We start from the raw sequence: 18,331 nt of genomic DNA on the forward strand, positions 1-18,331 counted from the left end.
GTCTAAGCAAAGGCATGGTTACAGGTATGGTGGAAATTTTGTAGACTAGGCTGCAGCTCAGCCTCCAGAGAATCCCGGGGAGGTGGACTCTTCCTCAACCCAATTAGAGGCCCCAGCCCAGACACCAGAGTGCCCTGAGGAGATGCAATGTTTTGCCCTGAGCAAGGGACTCCAGCTGAGCATCCAGGTCCTCCTGTGGAGGCTGAACCTTCCTCCAGAGAGCAGAAGCAGCCAGCTTAGCCTTCTGAGTTTTCTAGGGAGGTGGAATTTTCTCAGACCCAGGAGGAGACCCCAACTCTGCCTCCAGAGTCTTCTATAGAGAGTGCAGCTCAAACTCCACTGAATCATGAGGTGACAGTTCAAACTTAGGGTGCATATCAAGCTCATTATAACTTGCCAAACATTACAGTTAAACCTGCAGATGTAGAGATTAGCATAACTTCCGAGCCTACCAAGGACACTGACTCTTCTCCAGCCCGGCAGGAGGCCCCAAACCAGCATCCAGAGCAGATGTAACCTTCTGCAACCCAATAGAAGGTCACAACTGAGCCTCCAGGTCCTCCTGTGAAGGCTGAACGTTCCCCAGTGAGCAGGAGCAGCCAGGTCTGCCTTCTGAGTCTTCTGGGGAAGTTGAATCCTCTCTTGTCCCGACCCGCAGGACAGTCGAACGGGCCCTGGAAGGGGGAGTGGGAATGGAGGAGACAAGAAAACATGAGAAATGGAGACAAGACAAATAGCCTGATCAAGTCTCGTTTATTGAATGCAGGGTCATGCCTTATATAGGCTGGCAGAGGAAGAGGTTGGGCCAGGGCGGTGATGGGGGGCTGGGTCTTCTCAAATTACAATCGCGCATGCGCCGTGGGTTTGTACTTTTCCCGGGCGCGTGATTGCACCTGCGCCCTAGGCTGCCTATCTTCCTGGGCAGGAAAATGTTTGCGCGCGCGCGGGAAAGGTTGGCGCGCCCGGGAACAGTTTAGGCGCGCCCGGGAAAAACTTAGGCACGCGCGGGAAAAGCTTTGGGCGCGCGCGGGAAAAGCTTTGGGCGCGCGCAGGAACAGTTTTGGGCGCGGGAAGGGTTTATAATAAAGAACCCGGAAATGTGCCGTCTTGTCTCCGCTTTGCGGAGATCAAGCAACAGAGGTCGGCTAATTCAGGGCCTCATGGCTCCGGACACTCTCTAGCCTGCAGGAGACCCCAACTCAGCCTCCAGAACATCATCAAGTAACAGTTCCACCTCCCGGTCACCATCAAGTTCAACACTGAGATTTGCCCAGTGTCACTGTTAAGCCTCCAGATAGGAAGCTCACCATAGCAACAGAGCCTACTGCAGAGGTGGGAACTTCTCCAATCCACCAGGAGGCTACAGCTCAGCTCTCAGGGCCAATTAATGATGTGGAACATTCCGACACCCAGCACGGGGGCACACCTCTGCCTACAGAGTCATTGGAAGAGGCTGGCCCTTTACCAGCTCAACAGGAGACTTCGGTTGAATCTCCAGAACCTACTAGATATGAGAACCCCTCTCCAATACAGTAGGAGGCTGCAGGTGAGCATCCACAGACCCCTGAGTAGGTTGAGTCTTCTCCAACCCAGAAAGATGCCCCAGCTCAGCCTTCAGAGCTCCCTAATGAAGTTGTTGCTCAACCTCCAGAGCATCATGGGGTAACAGTTTCTCCTATAAGTCATGATCAAGTTCAGCCTCCAACATTTCACCATGTCATTATTAAGCCTGTGGATCACATGGTTACGATGACCCCGGAGTTCACCTATCAGGTTGAAATTTTAACACAGGGTCCCAGCTCAGTCTTTAATATCCCCTGAGCAGTTTAAACGTTTGAAAGACCAGCAACAGATTATCATTCAGCAGCTAAATACCCCTGGAAATGATGAACTTCTGCCAAGTCTATCAAGACCCCACGACTCCGTCTCCAACTCACTCAGCTCTCCTCAGACATTGTAAGTTCATTTAATTGTAAGATGGTATTTTCACCTCTAGATCTCCCGTATTCAGAAGTAGTTAAGCTTTGCCTTATACCACAGTTAAATATGTGAATACTGGCCGGGCGTGGTGGCTCACGCCTGTAATCCCAGAAATTTGAGAGGCCAAGGCAAGTGGATCACGAGGTCAGGAGATCGAAATCATCCTGGCTAACACGGTGAAACCCCGTCTCTACTAAAAATACAAAAAATTAGCCAGTCGTTGTCGCAGGCACCTGTAGTCCCACCTATTCGGGAGGCTGAGGCAGGAGAATGGCATGAACCCAGGAAGCGGAGCTTGCAGTGAACCAAGATCGCGCCACTGCACTCCAGCCTGGGTGACAGAGCGAGACTCCATCTCAAAAAAAAAAAAAAAAAAGTGAATATGGAGCTTACCATACCTACAGCAGTCACTATGGAGGCTGAACCTTCTCCAGTCCAGCAGGACAGCCGTCCTATTCCCATTGAGCAGGGTGACTTTTCTCTAACCCCGCCTGATCCCTCTTCTGGATTCTCCTGTAAAGATTAAATCTCCAACCCAGCAGGCAGCCACAACTCAGATCCCAGATCCACCTAAAGAGGTAGAATCTTCTCCAGTTCAGCCTGAGTCCCCAGCTGAGCCATCAGGCCCCCTTAAGGACGTTGAACCATCTGAAACCCAGCAGGAAGTCTCAGGTCATTTTCTGAAGTCCACTGAAGAGGTCAGTCTTCCACCACAGCTGGAGATGCCAGCTCAGCCATCAGAGCCACCTGAGAAGGTTGAGCCATCTCCAGTCCTACAACTGGCCCAAACTCAGATTTTAAAGCCACCTGGAGAGGTAGAATCCTCTCCAGTCCAGCAGGCAGGCCCTGCTCAATCTTCAGAGGACCCTATGTTGGTAGAGCTCTCTCCGACTCAGCAGGTGTCCCCATCTTTACATCCAGAGTTCCCTCAAGAGGTGGAACCATCTCTAACTCAGTAGGAGTTTCCAGCTCAGACCCCAGTGCCCCAAATAGAGGCAGAACCTTCTCCAGCCCAACAGGAGGCCACAGTTCAGGCTCCAGAGCCCCCCAAGGAGGTCGAACCTTCAATCCAGCTCAGCTTCCAGAGCCACCTAAGGAGGTTGCAGGTCAACCTCCAATGCATTACGAGATGACAAAGACATAGCTACAGGTATGATCAGAATTTAGTAGTCCAATCTGGCTGCAAATAATTTTTTGAGGGAGCAATGAAAATATGATTATGTAGAACCTTTATTATCAGACATAGGAATTTGAAGGCCACACAGTGAGATATGGAAAGTCATTGAAAGTTTCCAAGCCAGAGAGATTAAATTATTAAATCGAGATTTTTTGATTTTTTTTTTTTTTTTGAGACAGAGTCTCACTCTGTCGCCCAGGCTGGAGTGCAATGGTGTGATCTCGGCTCACTGCAACCTCTGCCTCCCAGTTTCAAGCGATTCTCCTGCCTCAGCCTCCCAGGTAGCTGGGACTACAGGCACTTGGCACCACGCCTGGCTAATTTTTGTATTTTTAGTAGAGATGGTGTTTCACCATATTGGCCAGGCTGGTCTCGAACTCCTGACCTCACAATCTGCCCACCTCAGCCTCTCAAAGTGCTGGGATTACAGGCATGAGCAACCATGCCCGACCAGGAGGATTATTTTATTTTATTTTTTGCTTTATGTTCAAGTGTAGACAGGCAGAAAATTATTTCAGAATCCATATGTAGAGTGCTCTACAAGGGAAAGCTTAATTCAGGGTAACAAAATAGAAAGTCTAGCAAAACCTAGGTGTAAAGTGAGAAGGGGTTAAGTCAGATCGGTTGTGATAGGAGTGGAAAGAAAAATCCTAGGATGTTTTAACAGAGGGCACTGAGCCCAAGCTTTGGTGTTACCTGGCATAGGGTTTCTTTCTTCTTATTTGTTTATAATAATAAGCTTATGCCTATTTTTCTGTTGTGTTATCTATCATTTTTGTATTGATTTGTAGAAGGAGTTTGTTTAGACACAAATGATTTTGGATAAAATACTTACATTCAAAGTAATTAACTGCCATTATCTGTCCAAGAGATTGGATAGATAGGAAGTTAAGCTTCCGGGAGATGCCTCGTCATTTGTGCCAGTGGCCCCACATTATTTCTTGATTAATTGTGCAAACTGGGGGAAGCTGCTCTCAGAGGCAGTGTGCAGGTGTGCGTTTTGTGAAATTCCACCATGGCGTACCATGACCAGGGCCAGAAAATGCAGAAGGTTATGGTGCAGCCCATCAACCTCATCTTCAGATACTTACAAAATAAATTGTGGATTCAGGCGTGGCTCTATGAGCAAGGGAATATATGGATAGAAGGCTGTGTCATTGGTTTTAATGAGTATATGAACCTTGTATTAGATGATGCAGAAGAGATTCATTCTAACACAAAGTCAAGAAAACAACTGGGTCGGATCATGCTAAAAGGAGATAATATTACTCTACTATAAAGTATCTCCAACTGGAAATGATCAATGAAGTGAGAAATTGTAGAGAAGGATACAGTTTGTTTTTAGATGTCCTTCGTCCAATATGAACATTTATTCATACTGTTTTGATTACCTTTATGTTATTACAAGATGGCAGTAAATGCTGTGGGATTGTTAGTATTAAAACGTTTACATTGCTTCTTTAAAAAAATTGTGCAAACTGGGAAGCTTATACCTCTGGAAATTAGAAAGCAGGTGTTATTTTCTGTATCTAAATACTTCCCACAAGGTTGCCATGATTCTTTTACTTATCCTGTTTTTTCTTTTCCTACCTATTCAAGGATATAAATTGTGTTTCTTCACAGACATTTGCAAGGAAACTATATTACTTACATTGATGCAAATGTGTGGAAACATACAGCTGGACTGAGAAACTGTGAGTATATTCTCTCCAAATATGACAAAAAACTGTCTGCATTGTAAGGTCCTTTTTGGTCCAGAATTTTGAGATTGGTACCTCTGAGAAAAGATATTTCCCCTCCATACCCCAAATCAACCTCTGTTGATTGCAATCCTATGGTTATTTTTAAATTAAATTTGGTACACTGTCTTTAAAATAAGAGGCAATTTAAATTTATTTTTTATTATACAAGTAATACATGGTTATATTCTTTTTCTTCTTTTTTTTTTTTTTGAGGCGGAGTCTCGCTCTGTCGCCCGGACTGGAGTGCAGTGGCCGGATCTCAGCTCACTGCAAGCTCCGCCTCCCAGGTTCACGCCATTCTCCTGCCTCAGCCTCCCGAGTAGCTGGGACTACAGGCGCCCGCCACCTCGCCCGGCTAATTTTTTGTATTTTTAGTAGAGACGGAGTTTCACCGTGTTAGCCAGGATGGTCTCGATCTCCTGACCTCGTGATCCGCCCGTCTCGGCCTCCCAAAGTGCTGGGATTACAGGCTTGAGCCACCGCGCCCGGCCTTCTTTTTCTTCTTGTTCTTCTTTTCTTTTTTAATCCCAGCACTTTGGGAGGCCAAGGCGGGCAAATCACGAGGTCAAGAGATTGGGACCATCCTGGCCAACATGGTGAAACCCCATCTCTACTAAAATACAAAAAAAATTAGCTGGGCATGGTGGTGCACACCTATCATCCCAGCTACTCGGGAGGCTGAGGCAGGAGGATCCCTTGAACCTAGGAGGCAGAGGTTGCAGTGAGCAAGATTGCACCACTGCACTCCAGCCTGGCAACAAAGCAAGACTCCGTCTAAAAGAGAAAAAAGAATGGATCTCTAGAAATGGAATTGTTGGACTGCAGACTATGTAGATATGAAATTTTAACTGCCCTTAAAAATGTTGTGCCAACTTACTCTGTCCTCAAAAGAATATGACAGCATTCATTTCCCCACACCTTTTTACTGCTGGGTATTCTCCAACTTTTTGTTGATGTTATGGGTGAATAAAAGGGATCCCATCTAAATTTCCATTTTTCTGATTACTCATGAATTTAATTAAATATCTTTATATATTTATTGAACATTTATGTTTCTTCTCTGAGTTTTATTTCCTTTGTTCATGTTCCTGTTGAATTGTTTCATCATTTTCTTATTGATTTATAAAAGGAATTAGTTTAGACACATAAATGATTTTGGGAAAAATGCTTACATTCAAAGTAACTGGCATTTTTCACAACAGTTTGTGTGTCACATCATTAGTTCAACTTATGTAGACAGGTCATACATGAGTTCTCAATTTAAAATAAAACACATGACAATCATAGTAATCTAAAAAGACCACTTTAAAAGAGTTTTCCCCTATCCTGAGTCTGATATCTTATTGATAAGAAAAAAAAAAAAAAGCTAGAACCAGAACCAGACGGGTCTGTTTTCCAGCTCTAGAGGACAGGTGGGATTCTGGGGCTTGTGTTCCGGATGGAGTCTTCTGAGAATAAGGAAGTTGTGGGAGATGGCTAGTAAGGGAGTGTACACCCTTCATCCAGGATTTCAGGACCCTGCCTCTTTTCTAACACCAATTGTTCCTGCCTGGAGGAGGACACCTTTTGCTGCCTGGCCCAAGGAAGAAGGATATTGGATTGATGTGCCTCTGGCTTCTCCTAATGCCCTGTCCCAACCAAGAACTTGTAGGTAATTCCAGGGCATTTCTGGCAGGGGAGAATTTGTAGAACTGCTTCCACATTTTGAGCTAGGGTTGTGGGTTTTTAAATGATCTCTGTTCCACAATTTTTAGGGATTTGGTAGAGATCAGATGGGTAGAGACATGGCATGTTCTCAGTCGACCAACGTGAAATAGCACAACTTCTTAGGAAAACAATTTTGTACCCTTATATCCTAGAGAAACTCAAGCAAAAGTGTTGTGAGGATACAAGTATAAGAATGTTCAAAGCAGCATTGTTTGTTTGTAATAATTAAAAACTAGAAAAATCTCAGTATCCATCCACAGTGGGTGAATTAATACATTGCAGAATCATTGTACAATGGAATACTTTAAAGCAGCAGTACTCATTAGAAACATAATGCAGGCCGGGCGCGGTGGCTCACGCCTGTAATCCCAGCACTTTGGGAGGCCGAGGCGGGCGGATCACGAGGTCAGGAGATCGAGACCATCCTGGCTAACACGGTGAAACCCCATCTCTACTAAAAATACAAGAAAAATTGGCCGGGCGCGGTGGCTCAAGCCTGTAATCCCAGCACTTTGGGAGGCCGAGATGGGCGGATCACGAGGTCAGGAGATCGAGACCATCCTGGCTAATACGGTGAAACCCCGTCTCTATTAAAAAATACAAAAAACTAGCCGGGCGAGGTGGCAGGCGCCTGTAGTCCCAGCTACTCGGGAGGCTGAGGCAGGAGAATGGCGTGAACCCGAGGCGGGGGTGCTGCGGAGCTTGCAGTGAGTGAGCCGAGATCGTGCCACTGCACTCCAGCCTGGGAAGCACAGAGCAAGACTCCGTCTCAAAAAAAAAAAAAAAAAAAGAAACACAATGCAAGCCACATACATAATCTTAACTTTTCTGGTAGTCACTTAAAAAATAAAACTAAAAAAGAAACAGGTGAAACATGTTAATATATTTTATTTCACCCATATATCCAATATATTATCATTTCAACATGTAATTATTATATGTGTTATTAATGAGATATTCTATTTTCATACTTAGTCTTCAATGTATCCAAAGTGGTATCATTTCTGCATGTAATTAGTATAAAAATTCATTGGGGAGTTTACATTATTTTTTCCATACTAACTCTTTGAAGTCTAAATGTGGTTGCTAAATTTTTATCAAAAATACTTAATCTGTTCTGAGCAGTCTAGGGAGAATAGTAAAATAAATAATAATAATGCTTAAGGTAGCTGGAGGTAACTCATCCCTGTGATCCCAACATTTTGGGAGCCCTAGGCAGGAGAATTGCTTGAGCCCAGGAGTTCAAGACCAGCCTGGCAACACAGTGAGACCTCATCTTTACAAAAAATTAAAAATATTGGCTGGACACAAAGGTGTGTGCTTATAGTCCCAGCTAATCAGGAGGCTTAGGTGGGAGGATCACTTGAGCCTGGGAGGTTGAGACTGCAGTGCACTGTGGTCATGCTACTGCTCTCCAGCCTAGGCAACAGAGCCAGACTTTGTCTCAAAAACAAACAAAAAAACTTAATCTATGTTTAGATTTCATAAAAGTTGCAGTTGAAAAAGTAGCCATCACATACCCAAGTTGTTGCAAATATGCTTTTTTTTTTTTTTTTGAGACAGAGTTTCCCTCTTGTTGCCCAGGCTGGAGTGCAGTGGCGCAATGTCAGCTCACTGCATCCTCTGCCTCCCAGGTTTAAGCGATTCTCCTGCCTCAGCCTCCCAAGTAGCTGGGATTACAGGTGCCTGCCACAATGCCAGGCTAATTTGTGTATTTTTAATAGAGACAGGGTTTCACCACGTTGGCCAGGCTGGTCCACCCACCTCGGCCTCCCAAAATGCTGGGATTACAGGCATGACCCACCGCACCTGGCCACAAACATACATTCTCTAATAAGTGCATTGAGTATCAGCTTTTAAATTTAAAAGTAATTAAAATGAATGAAATTGAAGATTCAGTTCTTCCGTCAAATTAGCCACTATCAGTAGCCAAATGTAGATAGTGACCTCCTTATTAGAAGCACAACACAGGCCTTGAAATGCACCAATCTCAGCAACATACAACATCTTAAATGTAAAAATAGATTATTGAGTGAAAGAAGTGATACAGAAAATAATATGCATAATATGATTTCATTTATACAAAGTTCCAGGAGGCAAGACTAAAGTATGTTGTTTATGACTGACACACAATAGGTAAAACTACATTTTATTTTATTTTTGAGACAGGGTCTGGAGTGGTGCAAACACGGATCACTGCAGCCTGGACCTCCCATGCTCAATGAGAGAATGAGATCCCATTCTCGCATCTCAGCCTCTCCAGTAGCTGGGACTTCAAGGTGCAGGCTAACATGCCCAGCTAACTTTTAAATCTTTGTAAAGAGGAGGTCCTGCTGTGTTGCTTAGACTGGTCTCGAACTCCTGGGCTCAAGCAATCCTCCTGCCTCAGCCTCACAAACTGCTGGGATTACAAGTGTGAGCCACTCTGCCCAGCCAGAACTACAGTTTACAAGCAAAAAAATTATTACAAAGGTCAGGATATTGGTTACCTATAAGGGTTAGAGAGATGGTTGTGATTGGAAAGGGGCACACTGGGAGCTTCTGGAATGCTAACAGCGACCATTCGTAATGATATTACATGTGTATCTGCTTTATAATTATTAAACTGAATATTTGGCCAGGTGCAGTGACTCATGCCTGTAATCGCAACACTTTGGGAGGCTGAGGCAAGAGGATCACTTGAGCCCAGGAGTTTAAGACCAGTCTGGGCAACAGAGTGAGACCCCATCTCAGAAAAATTAAATATAAACAATATTTATGTTATATGCACTTTATGAACATTGTAGTTCTTGAATTTTTTTTTTTTTTTTTGAGATGGAGTCTTGCTCTGTCGTCCAGGCTGGAGTGCAGGGCCGCGATCTCTGCTCACTGCAACCTCTGCCTGCTGGGTTCACGCCATTCTCCTGCCTCAGCCTCCCGAGTAGCTGGGACTACAGGCACCCACCACCACGCCCAGCTATTTTTTTGTATTTTCAGTAGAGATGGGTTTTCACCGTGGTCTCGATCTCCTGACCTCATGATCCACCCGCCTCGGCCTCCCAAAGTGCTGGGATCACAGGCATAAGCCATTGCCCCTGGCCGAATTTTTTTAATGAGGAAAAAGTCAAATGGCTTCACATGCAGCCCTGAAATAGTTCCTTGTAGGACTTTCACAATAAGGTTTGGGAAAAGAGAGAAGGAAATGGCAGCTCTGTTGATCTTGGTGCCACCTAGAGTTGGATTCTAACAGGGACTTTGTGATCTAGAGAGGTGGCAAATAGACAATTTGGTGGGATGTGTGGGTAGGTGTGTGTGTATGTGTGTGTGTGCGTGTGTGTGTGTGTATCGTGGTGGAGAGAGATAGACACAAAAAGGAAAATGTGAGGAAAGGTTTTAATGAAAGCAGAGCAGATATCACCATCTTGAAATTACCATTACCCAGCTTTTGGCTGGGTGCTGTGATTCACACCTGTAATCCCAGCACTTTGGGAGGCTCAGGCATGTGGCCCCCTTGAGGCCAGGAGTTCGAGACTAGCATGGCCAAAATAGCGAAACCCTGGTGGCACATGCCTGTAATCCCAGCTACTTGGGAAGCTGCTGTGAGGAATCTCTTGCACCTGGGAGGTGGAGCTTGCAGTGAGCTGACATGGCGCCACTGCACTCCAGCCTGGGCCACAGAGCCAGACTCGATCTCAAAAAAAGGGAAGGAGCCTGGGGCAACAGTTACCATTCAAGAGGGAGCAGGAAGCCCAGAAAGGAGAAAATCAGCATGGGGGAACCCCCAAATTCTTTATATAAACTTAGTTCAAGTTTCTGGCTGACTACTCTACCATACGTACTTGAGGAAACATGGAAGCAGCTTGCAGCTAAAACTTCCAGAATTGAACTAAGATTTGAGTTGTCATCTACTACAGGCATGAAAGTTTGCAGTTTCAATCTAAGTTAACAGCCTGCTAAAATAAAAACAGCAAAACTCTTCAGACCAGTTTAACAGAATCGAGAGTCTCTACAACGTAATATTCACAATGTCTAAATACAATTCAAAATTATTCAATAGGAAAATGTGACCTAATCTCAAGAGAAGAGACACCCAATAGATGCCAACCCTCAGATGAGCCAGATAATGGCATTACCAGACAAGGACTTTGGAGCAGTGTCAAACTCTATCTAGTGAGGTAATGGAAAATATGTTTATAATGAATGCAAAGATAGAAAAGCTCAGCAGAAAAACAATTTTAGAGCTAAAGCTTCTCTTTAACACTAAAACGTATCTAAAATTTAAAAAAATCACTGCATGAAATTAATAGCGGGATGAAGATGACAGAGGAAACAGTCAGTGAAATTGATATGTTGATAGAAATTTATAACCTGAGTAAGAAGAAGAAAAAATAATTAGAAAAGAATGAACAGAGCCTCAGAGGCCTGTGGGATAATTTCAAAAGATCTAGCATTAAGTATGGACTAATTTTTTTATCATGCCTAAATTCCTATCTAAGTGGTCTGGGGAGTCATGCCCTACAAATCGTAAATTCTCATCAGATGGGTTTTATTTAACCCTATATATCATGATTTACTTTCCAGCCTGATCGTGTCATAACATTACAAGACAAAGAAGAAAATCAAAATATTTTACCCCAAAACATGTTACTTTGCCATACTTTGAAATGGCCCCTCAAAGTTTTTCTTTGTGGGGGAAATTTTGTACTGTAAAGCATCTCTATTAACATAGCTAAATCTTTTTGTTCTAGAACCTCCCAATCTTAAACAGATTCACTAAGATCTGAATAGGAAACATTTATCACCTATTGTCTCTAAGGGCAGCCGCTGTAAGACTTCAAAAGAACTTTGGTCTCCACAATCTTTATCTTAACCTGAACATTCACTTTCTATCTATCCTAGTATCTTTAGACAAACTCAACCAACTGTCAACCAGAAAATGTTTAAATTCACCTATAGCCTGAAAGCCGCCTGACCCCGCTTTGAGTGGTTCCGCCTTTCTGGACCAAACCCATGTATTTCTTAAATGTATGTGATTGATGTCTCATGCCTCTCTAAAATGTATAAAACCAAGCTACTCCCCACCACCTTAGACACATGTTCTCAGGACTTCCTGAGGGCGGTGTCATGGGCCATGGTCACTCATATTTGACTCAGAATAAATCTCTTCAAATATTTTACAGAGTTTGACTCTTTTCATTAACGTATGGATACTTGAAGTGAAGAAGCAGAGGAAAGAGAATGAAGCGGGGAAAATATGAAGAAATAATTATAGAAAACTTCCCAAATTTTCTGAAAGGCTTGAATTTACAAATTCAAGGTCAGCAAATCCCATATAGGATTGATCCAGAGAAACCTATACTTAGGCATATCAAAGTCAAACTGCTGAAAGCAAAAGATAAAGAGAAAATTTTGAGAGCAGGAGAGAAAAGTGACACAATACCTATAGGAAAACAACTATTTGAATAGCTGAAGACTTTTTTTTTTTTTTTTTTGATGAAGGGCCAGATAGATGGCCCTTCAGATTTTCTGACTGGCAGTTGGTTGAGTTATTTCCTAAAAACCTGGAATCATTAGAAAGGAATGTATAGGTTACCATAAGGGGTTGTGGAGACCAAGCTGTTATCATGCAGATGAAGCCTCCAGGTATCAGGCTTCAGAGAGAGTAGATTGTAAATGTTTCTTACCAGATTTAAAGAGCCTGTTCTATCAGTCTTAAGATCTTTTCGACTTTAATGGTAACAAGGCATGTCTGACTCCTCCTTCCCATCGTGACCTGAACTAGTTTTTCAGGTTAACTTTAGAATGCCCTTGGCCGAGAGGAGGTGCCCATTCAGATGGTTGAAAGGCTTCAAATTTTATTTTTGGTTTACAGCCCATTCTTCATCAAACCTAAGCATAAAGAACAGCAGTTTTCCCCTGGGTATTTGTGTCATTTCTGAAGGTTTCAGTGTCATGCAAAACTTTGATTTTAAAAATTAAATAAATGTGTTATGCTTTATTCTTGTTAATCTGTCTTTTGTTATAAGGGTGCCATCCATGAAACAATGGGTGAGGAAAAGATACTACTTTTTCTCCTCTACAATGCCACACTCTCTTCAAAGCTCATGCTTTTTTGTTCCCCTCCATCGTTTCACAATGAAATCACAGGCTGGCATGGCTGGGTTTTGGGTTGAAAAGTAGTCTGGGGCCAAATTGTCAAGACTTGAATGCCATGCAGAGGAGTCTGCATTTTATTTTTTATGAAATAGGGAATTATTGGCCATGCATGGTGGCTCACACCTGTAATCCCAGTACTTTGGGAGGCTGAGGTGGGCAGATGGCTCAAGCCCAGGAGTTTGAGACCAGTCTGGGCAACATGATGAAACCCTGTGTCTATAAAAAATACAAAAATCAGCTGGGTATGGTGTCGCATGACTGTAGTCCCAACTACTCAGGAAGTTGAGGTGGGAGGACCACTCCGGCCCAGGAGGTTGAGGCTCCAGTGAGCTGTGATTGCGCCACTGTACTCCAGCCTGGGCTACAAGCAAGGCCCTGCCACAAAACATAAAAATAATAAATAAGGCCGGGCGCGGTGGCTCAAGCCTGTAATCCCAGCACTTTGGGAGGCCGAGACGGGCGGATCACGAGGTCAGGAGATCGAGACCATCCTGGCTAACACGGTGAAACCCCGTCTCTACTAAAAATAAATACAAAAAACTAGCCGGGCCAGGTGGCGGGCGCCTGTAGTCCCAGCTACTCGGGAGGCTGAGGCAGGAGAATGTCGTGAACCCGGGAGGTGGAGCTTGCAGTGAGCTGAGATCCGGCCACCGCGCTCCAGCCTGGGCAACAGAGCGAGACTCCGTCTCAAAAAAAAAAAAAATAATAATAATAATAATAATTAATAAATAAATAAATAGTTATTGAAGGAGATCTCTGCAGTCAGAAAAATCTGGGCACAAATTGTAGGGGAGGAAAAGTAATATCTTTTTCTCACCCATTGCGAGTTTCATGGCTGAGGCCCCTATAACAAGACAGATTAACAAGGGAAAGCATACAAATTTATTTATGGTAAGTTTTACATAAAACAGGAGACTTCGGAAATGAAAATCCAAATACTGAAGAAAAACTACTTTTATGTACAGTCATGCAGAAGTATGATTAGAAGACAAAAGGGTATAATCTAATGGTAATAAACTGAGGGAGGCGAAGACTTATCAAGGCCTGACTGCTCACATTCTTCTTGGCCTCCAGGGTTGGGGAGGACCTCTCTGGAATGAGGATCTTACGACCTATTTTCAGAGGAGGTAAGTCAGAATTCTTTTACGGCCTGCTTCAAGGGAGAAAGGTGGGAGGACATAAGAGAGTGACCTCCCTGTTTCTGTAGTTTTCTCAGTTTCTTTCAGCTTAAAATACTTAGTAGGCCAAGGTGCCACATTTTGGGGTAGCATGCTCCATACCCCATCAAGATCATGTTCCAGTAATCAACTTCTGTATAGAAAAATCACCTCAGAACTTTAAGCTTAAAACAAGAACCATTTCTTATCTCTCATAATTTTTGTGGGTTAGGAATTCAGGAAAGGGTTGGCTGGGAGGTTCTGGTGTGGGGTCTCTCAGGTAGTTACAGTCAGATATTAATTCTCTCTCTCTCTCTCCACAAGGTCTCTCCAACATGGCAGTCTCAGGGTAGCTACACTTCAAAGGCTTCCTGAGCGAGTATTTCAAAAAGAATAGCAAGCGTCTGTGCAACATTTTCTAATCTAGCATTGAGAGTCATTCTGATCCATCTATTGACAATGTTGCAAAGATCCAAGAACAGAGGACATACTTTCCACCACTTAATGGTACAAATATCATAGAATTGTGGACATGTTTAAAACCACCACTTAACTCATCTATAGAATATAAAGAATAACAACGGCCAGGCACGGTGGCTCACGCTTGTAATCCCAGCACTTTGGGAGGCTGAGGGGGGCAGATCACGAGGTCAGGAGATCGAGACCATCCTGGCTAACATGGTGAAACCCCGTCTCTACTAAAAATACAAAAAAAAGTAACCGGGTATGGTGGCGGCCACCTGTAGTTCCAGCTACTTGGGAGACTGAGGCAGGAGAATGGCATGAACCCGGGAGGCGGAGCTTGCAGTGAGCTGAGATTGTGCCACTGCACCCCAGCCTGGGCAGCAGAGCAAGATTCCATCTAAAAAAAAAAAGAAAAAAAGAATAATAACAATATCTATCTTGAGAGGGTTGATCTGAGGTTAAAATAAGATAAAGTATACCTCATTTCCCCGTTTCCCTTCTGGAGCTTCCTGAGATCACCTCTCAGTAAACTATTTGCACTCGGCCAAGCGCGGTGGCTCACACCTGTAATCCCAGCACTTTGGGAGGCCAAGGCGGGCAGATCACCTGAGGCTGGGAGTTCAAGACCAGCCTGGTCAATATGGTGAAACCCCATCTCTACTAAAAATACAAAAATTAGCTGGGCATGGTTGTGCATGCCTGTAATCCCAGCTACTCAGAAGGCACGATAATTGCTTGAACCTAGGAGACAGAGGTTACAGTGAACTGAGATCACACCACTGTACTGCAGCCTAGGTAACAGTGTGAGACTCTGTCTCAAAAAAAAAAAAAAAAAGAAAAACAAATTTGCACTCAAACCCGTATCTCAGGTTCTGCTTCTGGAGGAGCCCAACCTAAGAAAGGTGTGAAAGAAAGAAAAGTCACCTCCTAGGTTGTTGGCCTGACCAGCTAAGCTTCATCATTTTAGCTTAAACAGCCACATTTATGGAGTATCTGCCAAGTACCATGTTACATATTTTAGGCCAATTCCTTTTTTTTTTTTTTTTTTGAGACGGAGTCTCGCTCTGTCGCCCAGGCTGGAGTGCAGTGGCCGGATCTCAGCTCATTGCAAGCTCCGCCTCCCGGGTTTACGCCATTCTCTCGCCTCAGCCTCCCGAGTAGCTGGGACTACAGGCGCCCGCCATCTCGCCCGGCTAATTTTTTGTATTTTTTTTTTAGTAGAGACGGGGTTTCACAGTGTTAGCCAGGATGGTCTCGATCTCCTGACCTCGTGATCCACCCGTCTCGGCCTCCCAAAGTGCTGGGATTACAGGCTTGAGCCACCGCGCCCGGCCGGCCAATTCCTAATCATAGCCACATTGTGTAGTGTATAGCATCATCCTCATATCTCCAATAAGAAAACAGGCTTGGAGCCGGGCGCAGTGGCTCACGCCTGTAATCCCAGCACTTTTGGTGGCCGAGGCGAGCAGATCACGAGGTCAGGAGATTGAGACCATCCTGGTTAACACGGTGAAACCCCGTCTCTACTAAAAATACAAAAAAATTAGCTAGGCGTGGTGGCGGGCGCCTGTAGTCCCAGCTACTCGGGAGGCTGAGGCAGGAGAATGGCGTAAACCCGGGAGGTGGAGCTTGCAGTGAGCCGAGATGGCACCACTGTACTCCAGCCTCAGTAACAGAGCAAGACTCCGTCTCAAAAAAAAGAAGAGGGGAGGGGAGGGGAGGGGAACCTTGGAAAAGTCAACCAGCTGCCCAGAATTAGACAACTAGTAAGTGGTGGAGTTGCTTTGTAAACAGGAGATGAAGGAGGTCCACACTGCTTTTTGGCGTGGCTGCCCAAAATGTGGGGTTGTGACAACTTCTATTTCCATGTGCTCCCCCCTCCAACTGGAAAGTTCCTATTTCCTCATAGGGGGAATTTTTTTTTTTTTTTTTTTGAGACAGAGTCTCGCTCTGTTGCCCAGGCTGGAGTACAATGGCACCATCTCAGCTCACTGCAACCTCCACCTCCGAGATTCAAGCAATTCTCCTGCCTCAGCCTCCCGAGTAGCTGGGATTACAGGCACCCACCACCACGCCCAGCTAACTTTTGTGTTTTTAGTAGGGAAGGGGTTTCACCATGTTGGCCAGGCTGGTCTCGAACTCCTGACCTCAGGTGATCCACCCGCCTCGGCCTCCCACAGTGCTAGGATTACAGGCATGAGCCACCACACCTGGCCACAGTGGGGATACTTAATGGTACTATCGTTCACTTTGTCACTGATGGAGAGAGTGGAAAAGACGGAGAAAGAAAAAGAGCAAAAGTATAGAGGGTGAGAGAGAAAGTTTACAATGTGCCAGATACTGTTCAATTCTTTCATCTTACCAACAAAGCTTGAGGGACACATTAGCTAATATTATCAGAATGGGAAAGGCCGCGTTCTACGGAACAGTAAAGAGAAAATCCAGCCACCCTGATACCCAGTTTGTCTAGGTCACGCCCCACCTCGCTGTGACTCAGACTGTCTCTATGTTTTCCATTTCTTTTCTTTCTTTTTTCTAATTTTTTTTTTGTTGTTGTTGTTGTTTTTAACAAAACAATTCCATGTCCTAGTTTCTGAGCATATCCTGGCTGGTCCCTGCAGGAAATTAAGCCTGCTTAAGGGGTTGGAGCAATCAAAAAGCAGCTGCAGGACAGAAAAGTGAGGGTGTGAGCTGTCAGTGGTTCTCTCCTGTTTTCAGAAGCACTGACAGGATTTTGACAAGACAAACGGGTGGTTAGAGTGTCTGCGGCGATGGGGCTAGAAAGCAGCCTGTGTGTCTGCAACATGAGAGGGAGGTTTTACGGCTGGAGGACTGTGTGTATATGTGACCCTGGAGGTAACTCTTCATCATTAATCACGTAGCAGTGTCAAAAATGTACATGTTACAACTTGGACATGCAGAAAAGAGTTGTTGTCTATTTTTCAGTAACTGAGCTCACACTGCAGCACCCACTCTCACCAGTGGTGGAAGAAACACTTAAACAAGGGTAATTAAGGAAAATGGGCTCCTCTGAAATGAAGCAGTTTCACTTCAGGTAAATATTCATGGCCAATGTGAAGTTCAAACTCCTTGTCAGGACTGTTTCTTACCTCCCAAGGTGGCTTCAGGATACAAGGCCTCATGACCCTGGTTGGGGGTGGGGCATGGTTCTCATTCTGCTGACTCCAGCTGACGTGTTGACATATGGCTCATCTCACCTTGCCCTGGGACCCTCCAGATGCTCCAGTGTTACAGCTGGCGGACCTTGTGGTGTGTTCTTGGTGAGGCCAGAACCCACAGCCACTTGCTGCCTGGGCCCCACCCAGTGCTCACTGATCTGAGTCTTAGCATGTCCTCTATCCTCTTTAAACTGCCAACTTGGCAGCCTCTGCTATGTGGGCATCCGGAACCTCACCAAAATATCCAAAAAGTCATTCTCATTCTCCGTCTCAGATACTGCAAGTAGTCAAGACTCACTCCATCAACATCCCCAAGAAGAACTGAAGGCTCCTGTTACATCACGGCGCCTCTTCCTCTGATTCCCAGCTTCCACGGAGTTCTCCATTTCTTCACATGCTGCTTCACCCCACGAGGGTCAGAGCCCTCACTTCTTCATTCCCCCAAAACAACCATGCTGTAAGGCTATTGGATGTAACATGTTTACTGCAGATTTGCACATAAGATAGGTATTGAATATAGCACAGAATAATTCAGGCGAGAACCTGAAATTGGATACCAGCCATAAAAATCCCTGCCTTAAAAAACCACTGGCCATTCCCTGACAGAATAAATTAATCTCTCCCTGGCCTGATTTTATCCCCTGGGATCTGGCCCACTGTGCTCTAGAGCCCTGCACATCTCCCCTCTTCTCCCTCGCCACCCCATATCCTTGCCCCATCTCTCACACTGACCATGAGTGACTTCCAATCCTGTGTTCTTACACAGAAAGAGTTAGCCCTCTCTAGGCA

The 18,331-nt window shown here is 44.7% G+C and overlaps 1 protein-coding gene across 4 annotated transcripts; it reads left to right on the top strand.

The window, feature by feature from the left end:
* Window positions 1-1,176: 1,176 nt before the first annotated feature.
* Window positions 1,177-18,023, top strand: LOC117067483 (small nuclear ribonucleoprotein E-like). Of its 4 annotated transcripts, none has more exons than XR_004430756.1 (6): window positions 1,177-1,956; window positions 4,781-4,851; window positions 10,643-10,760; window positions 13,816-13,868; window positions 17,310-17,418; window positions 17,817-18,023. XR_004430756.1 is itself a non-coding variant. In XM_033184127.1 (5 exons), the coding sequence occupies exon 1, from the start codon at window positions 4,173-4,175 to the stop codon at window positions 4,434-4,436; it is 264 nt and encodes an 87-aa protein (XP_033040018.1). In that variant the 5' UTR covers window positions 3,823-4,172; the 3' UTR covers window positions 4,437-4,851; window positions 10,643-10,760; window positions 13,816-13,868; window positions 17,310-17,418; window positions 17,817-18,023. The 4 variants fall into 4 exon arrangements, 2 of the variants coding, with proteins under 2 accessions (XP_033040018.1, XP_033040019.1); XR_004430755.1 differs by lacking the exon at window positions 1,177-1,956 and adding an exon at window positions 2,324-3,130; XM_033184127.1 differs by lacking the exon at window positions 1,177-1,956 and having other exon boundaries at window positions 3,823-4,851.
* Window positions 18,024-18,331: the final 308 nt, after the last annotated feature.

The sequence above is a fragment of the Trachypithecus francoisi genome, unplaced genomic scaffold (genome assembly GCF_009764315.1).
Source record: "Trachypithecus francoisi isolate TF-2019V2 unplaced genomic scaffold, Tfra_2.0 Lachesis_group20, whole genome shotgun sequence".
In the NCBI taxonomy this organism is placed as follows: Eukaryota; Metazoa; Chordata; class Mammalia; order Primates; family Cercopithecidae; genus Trachypithecus; species Trachypithecus francoisi.

What these genes read in the sequence shown, in the direction of transcription:
- LOC117067483 (XM_033184127.1), top strand. Translation starts at nt 4,173, where the DNA reads ATGGCGTACCATGACCAGGGCCAGAAAATGCAGAAGGTTATGGTGCAG.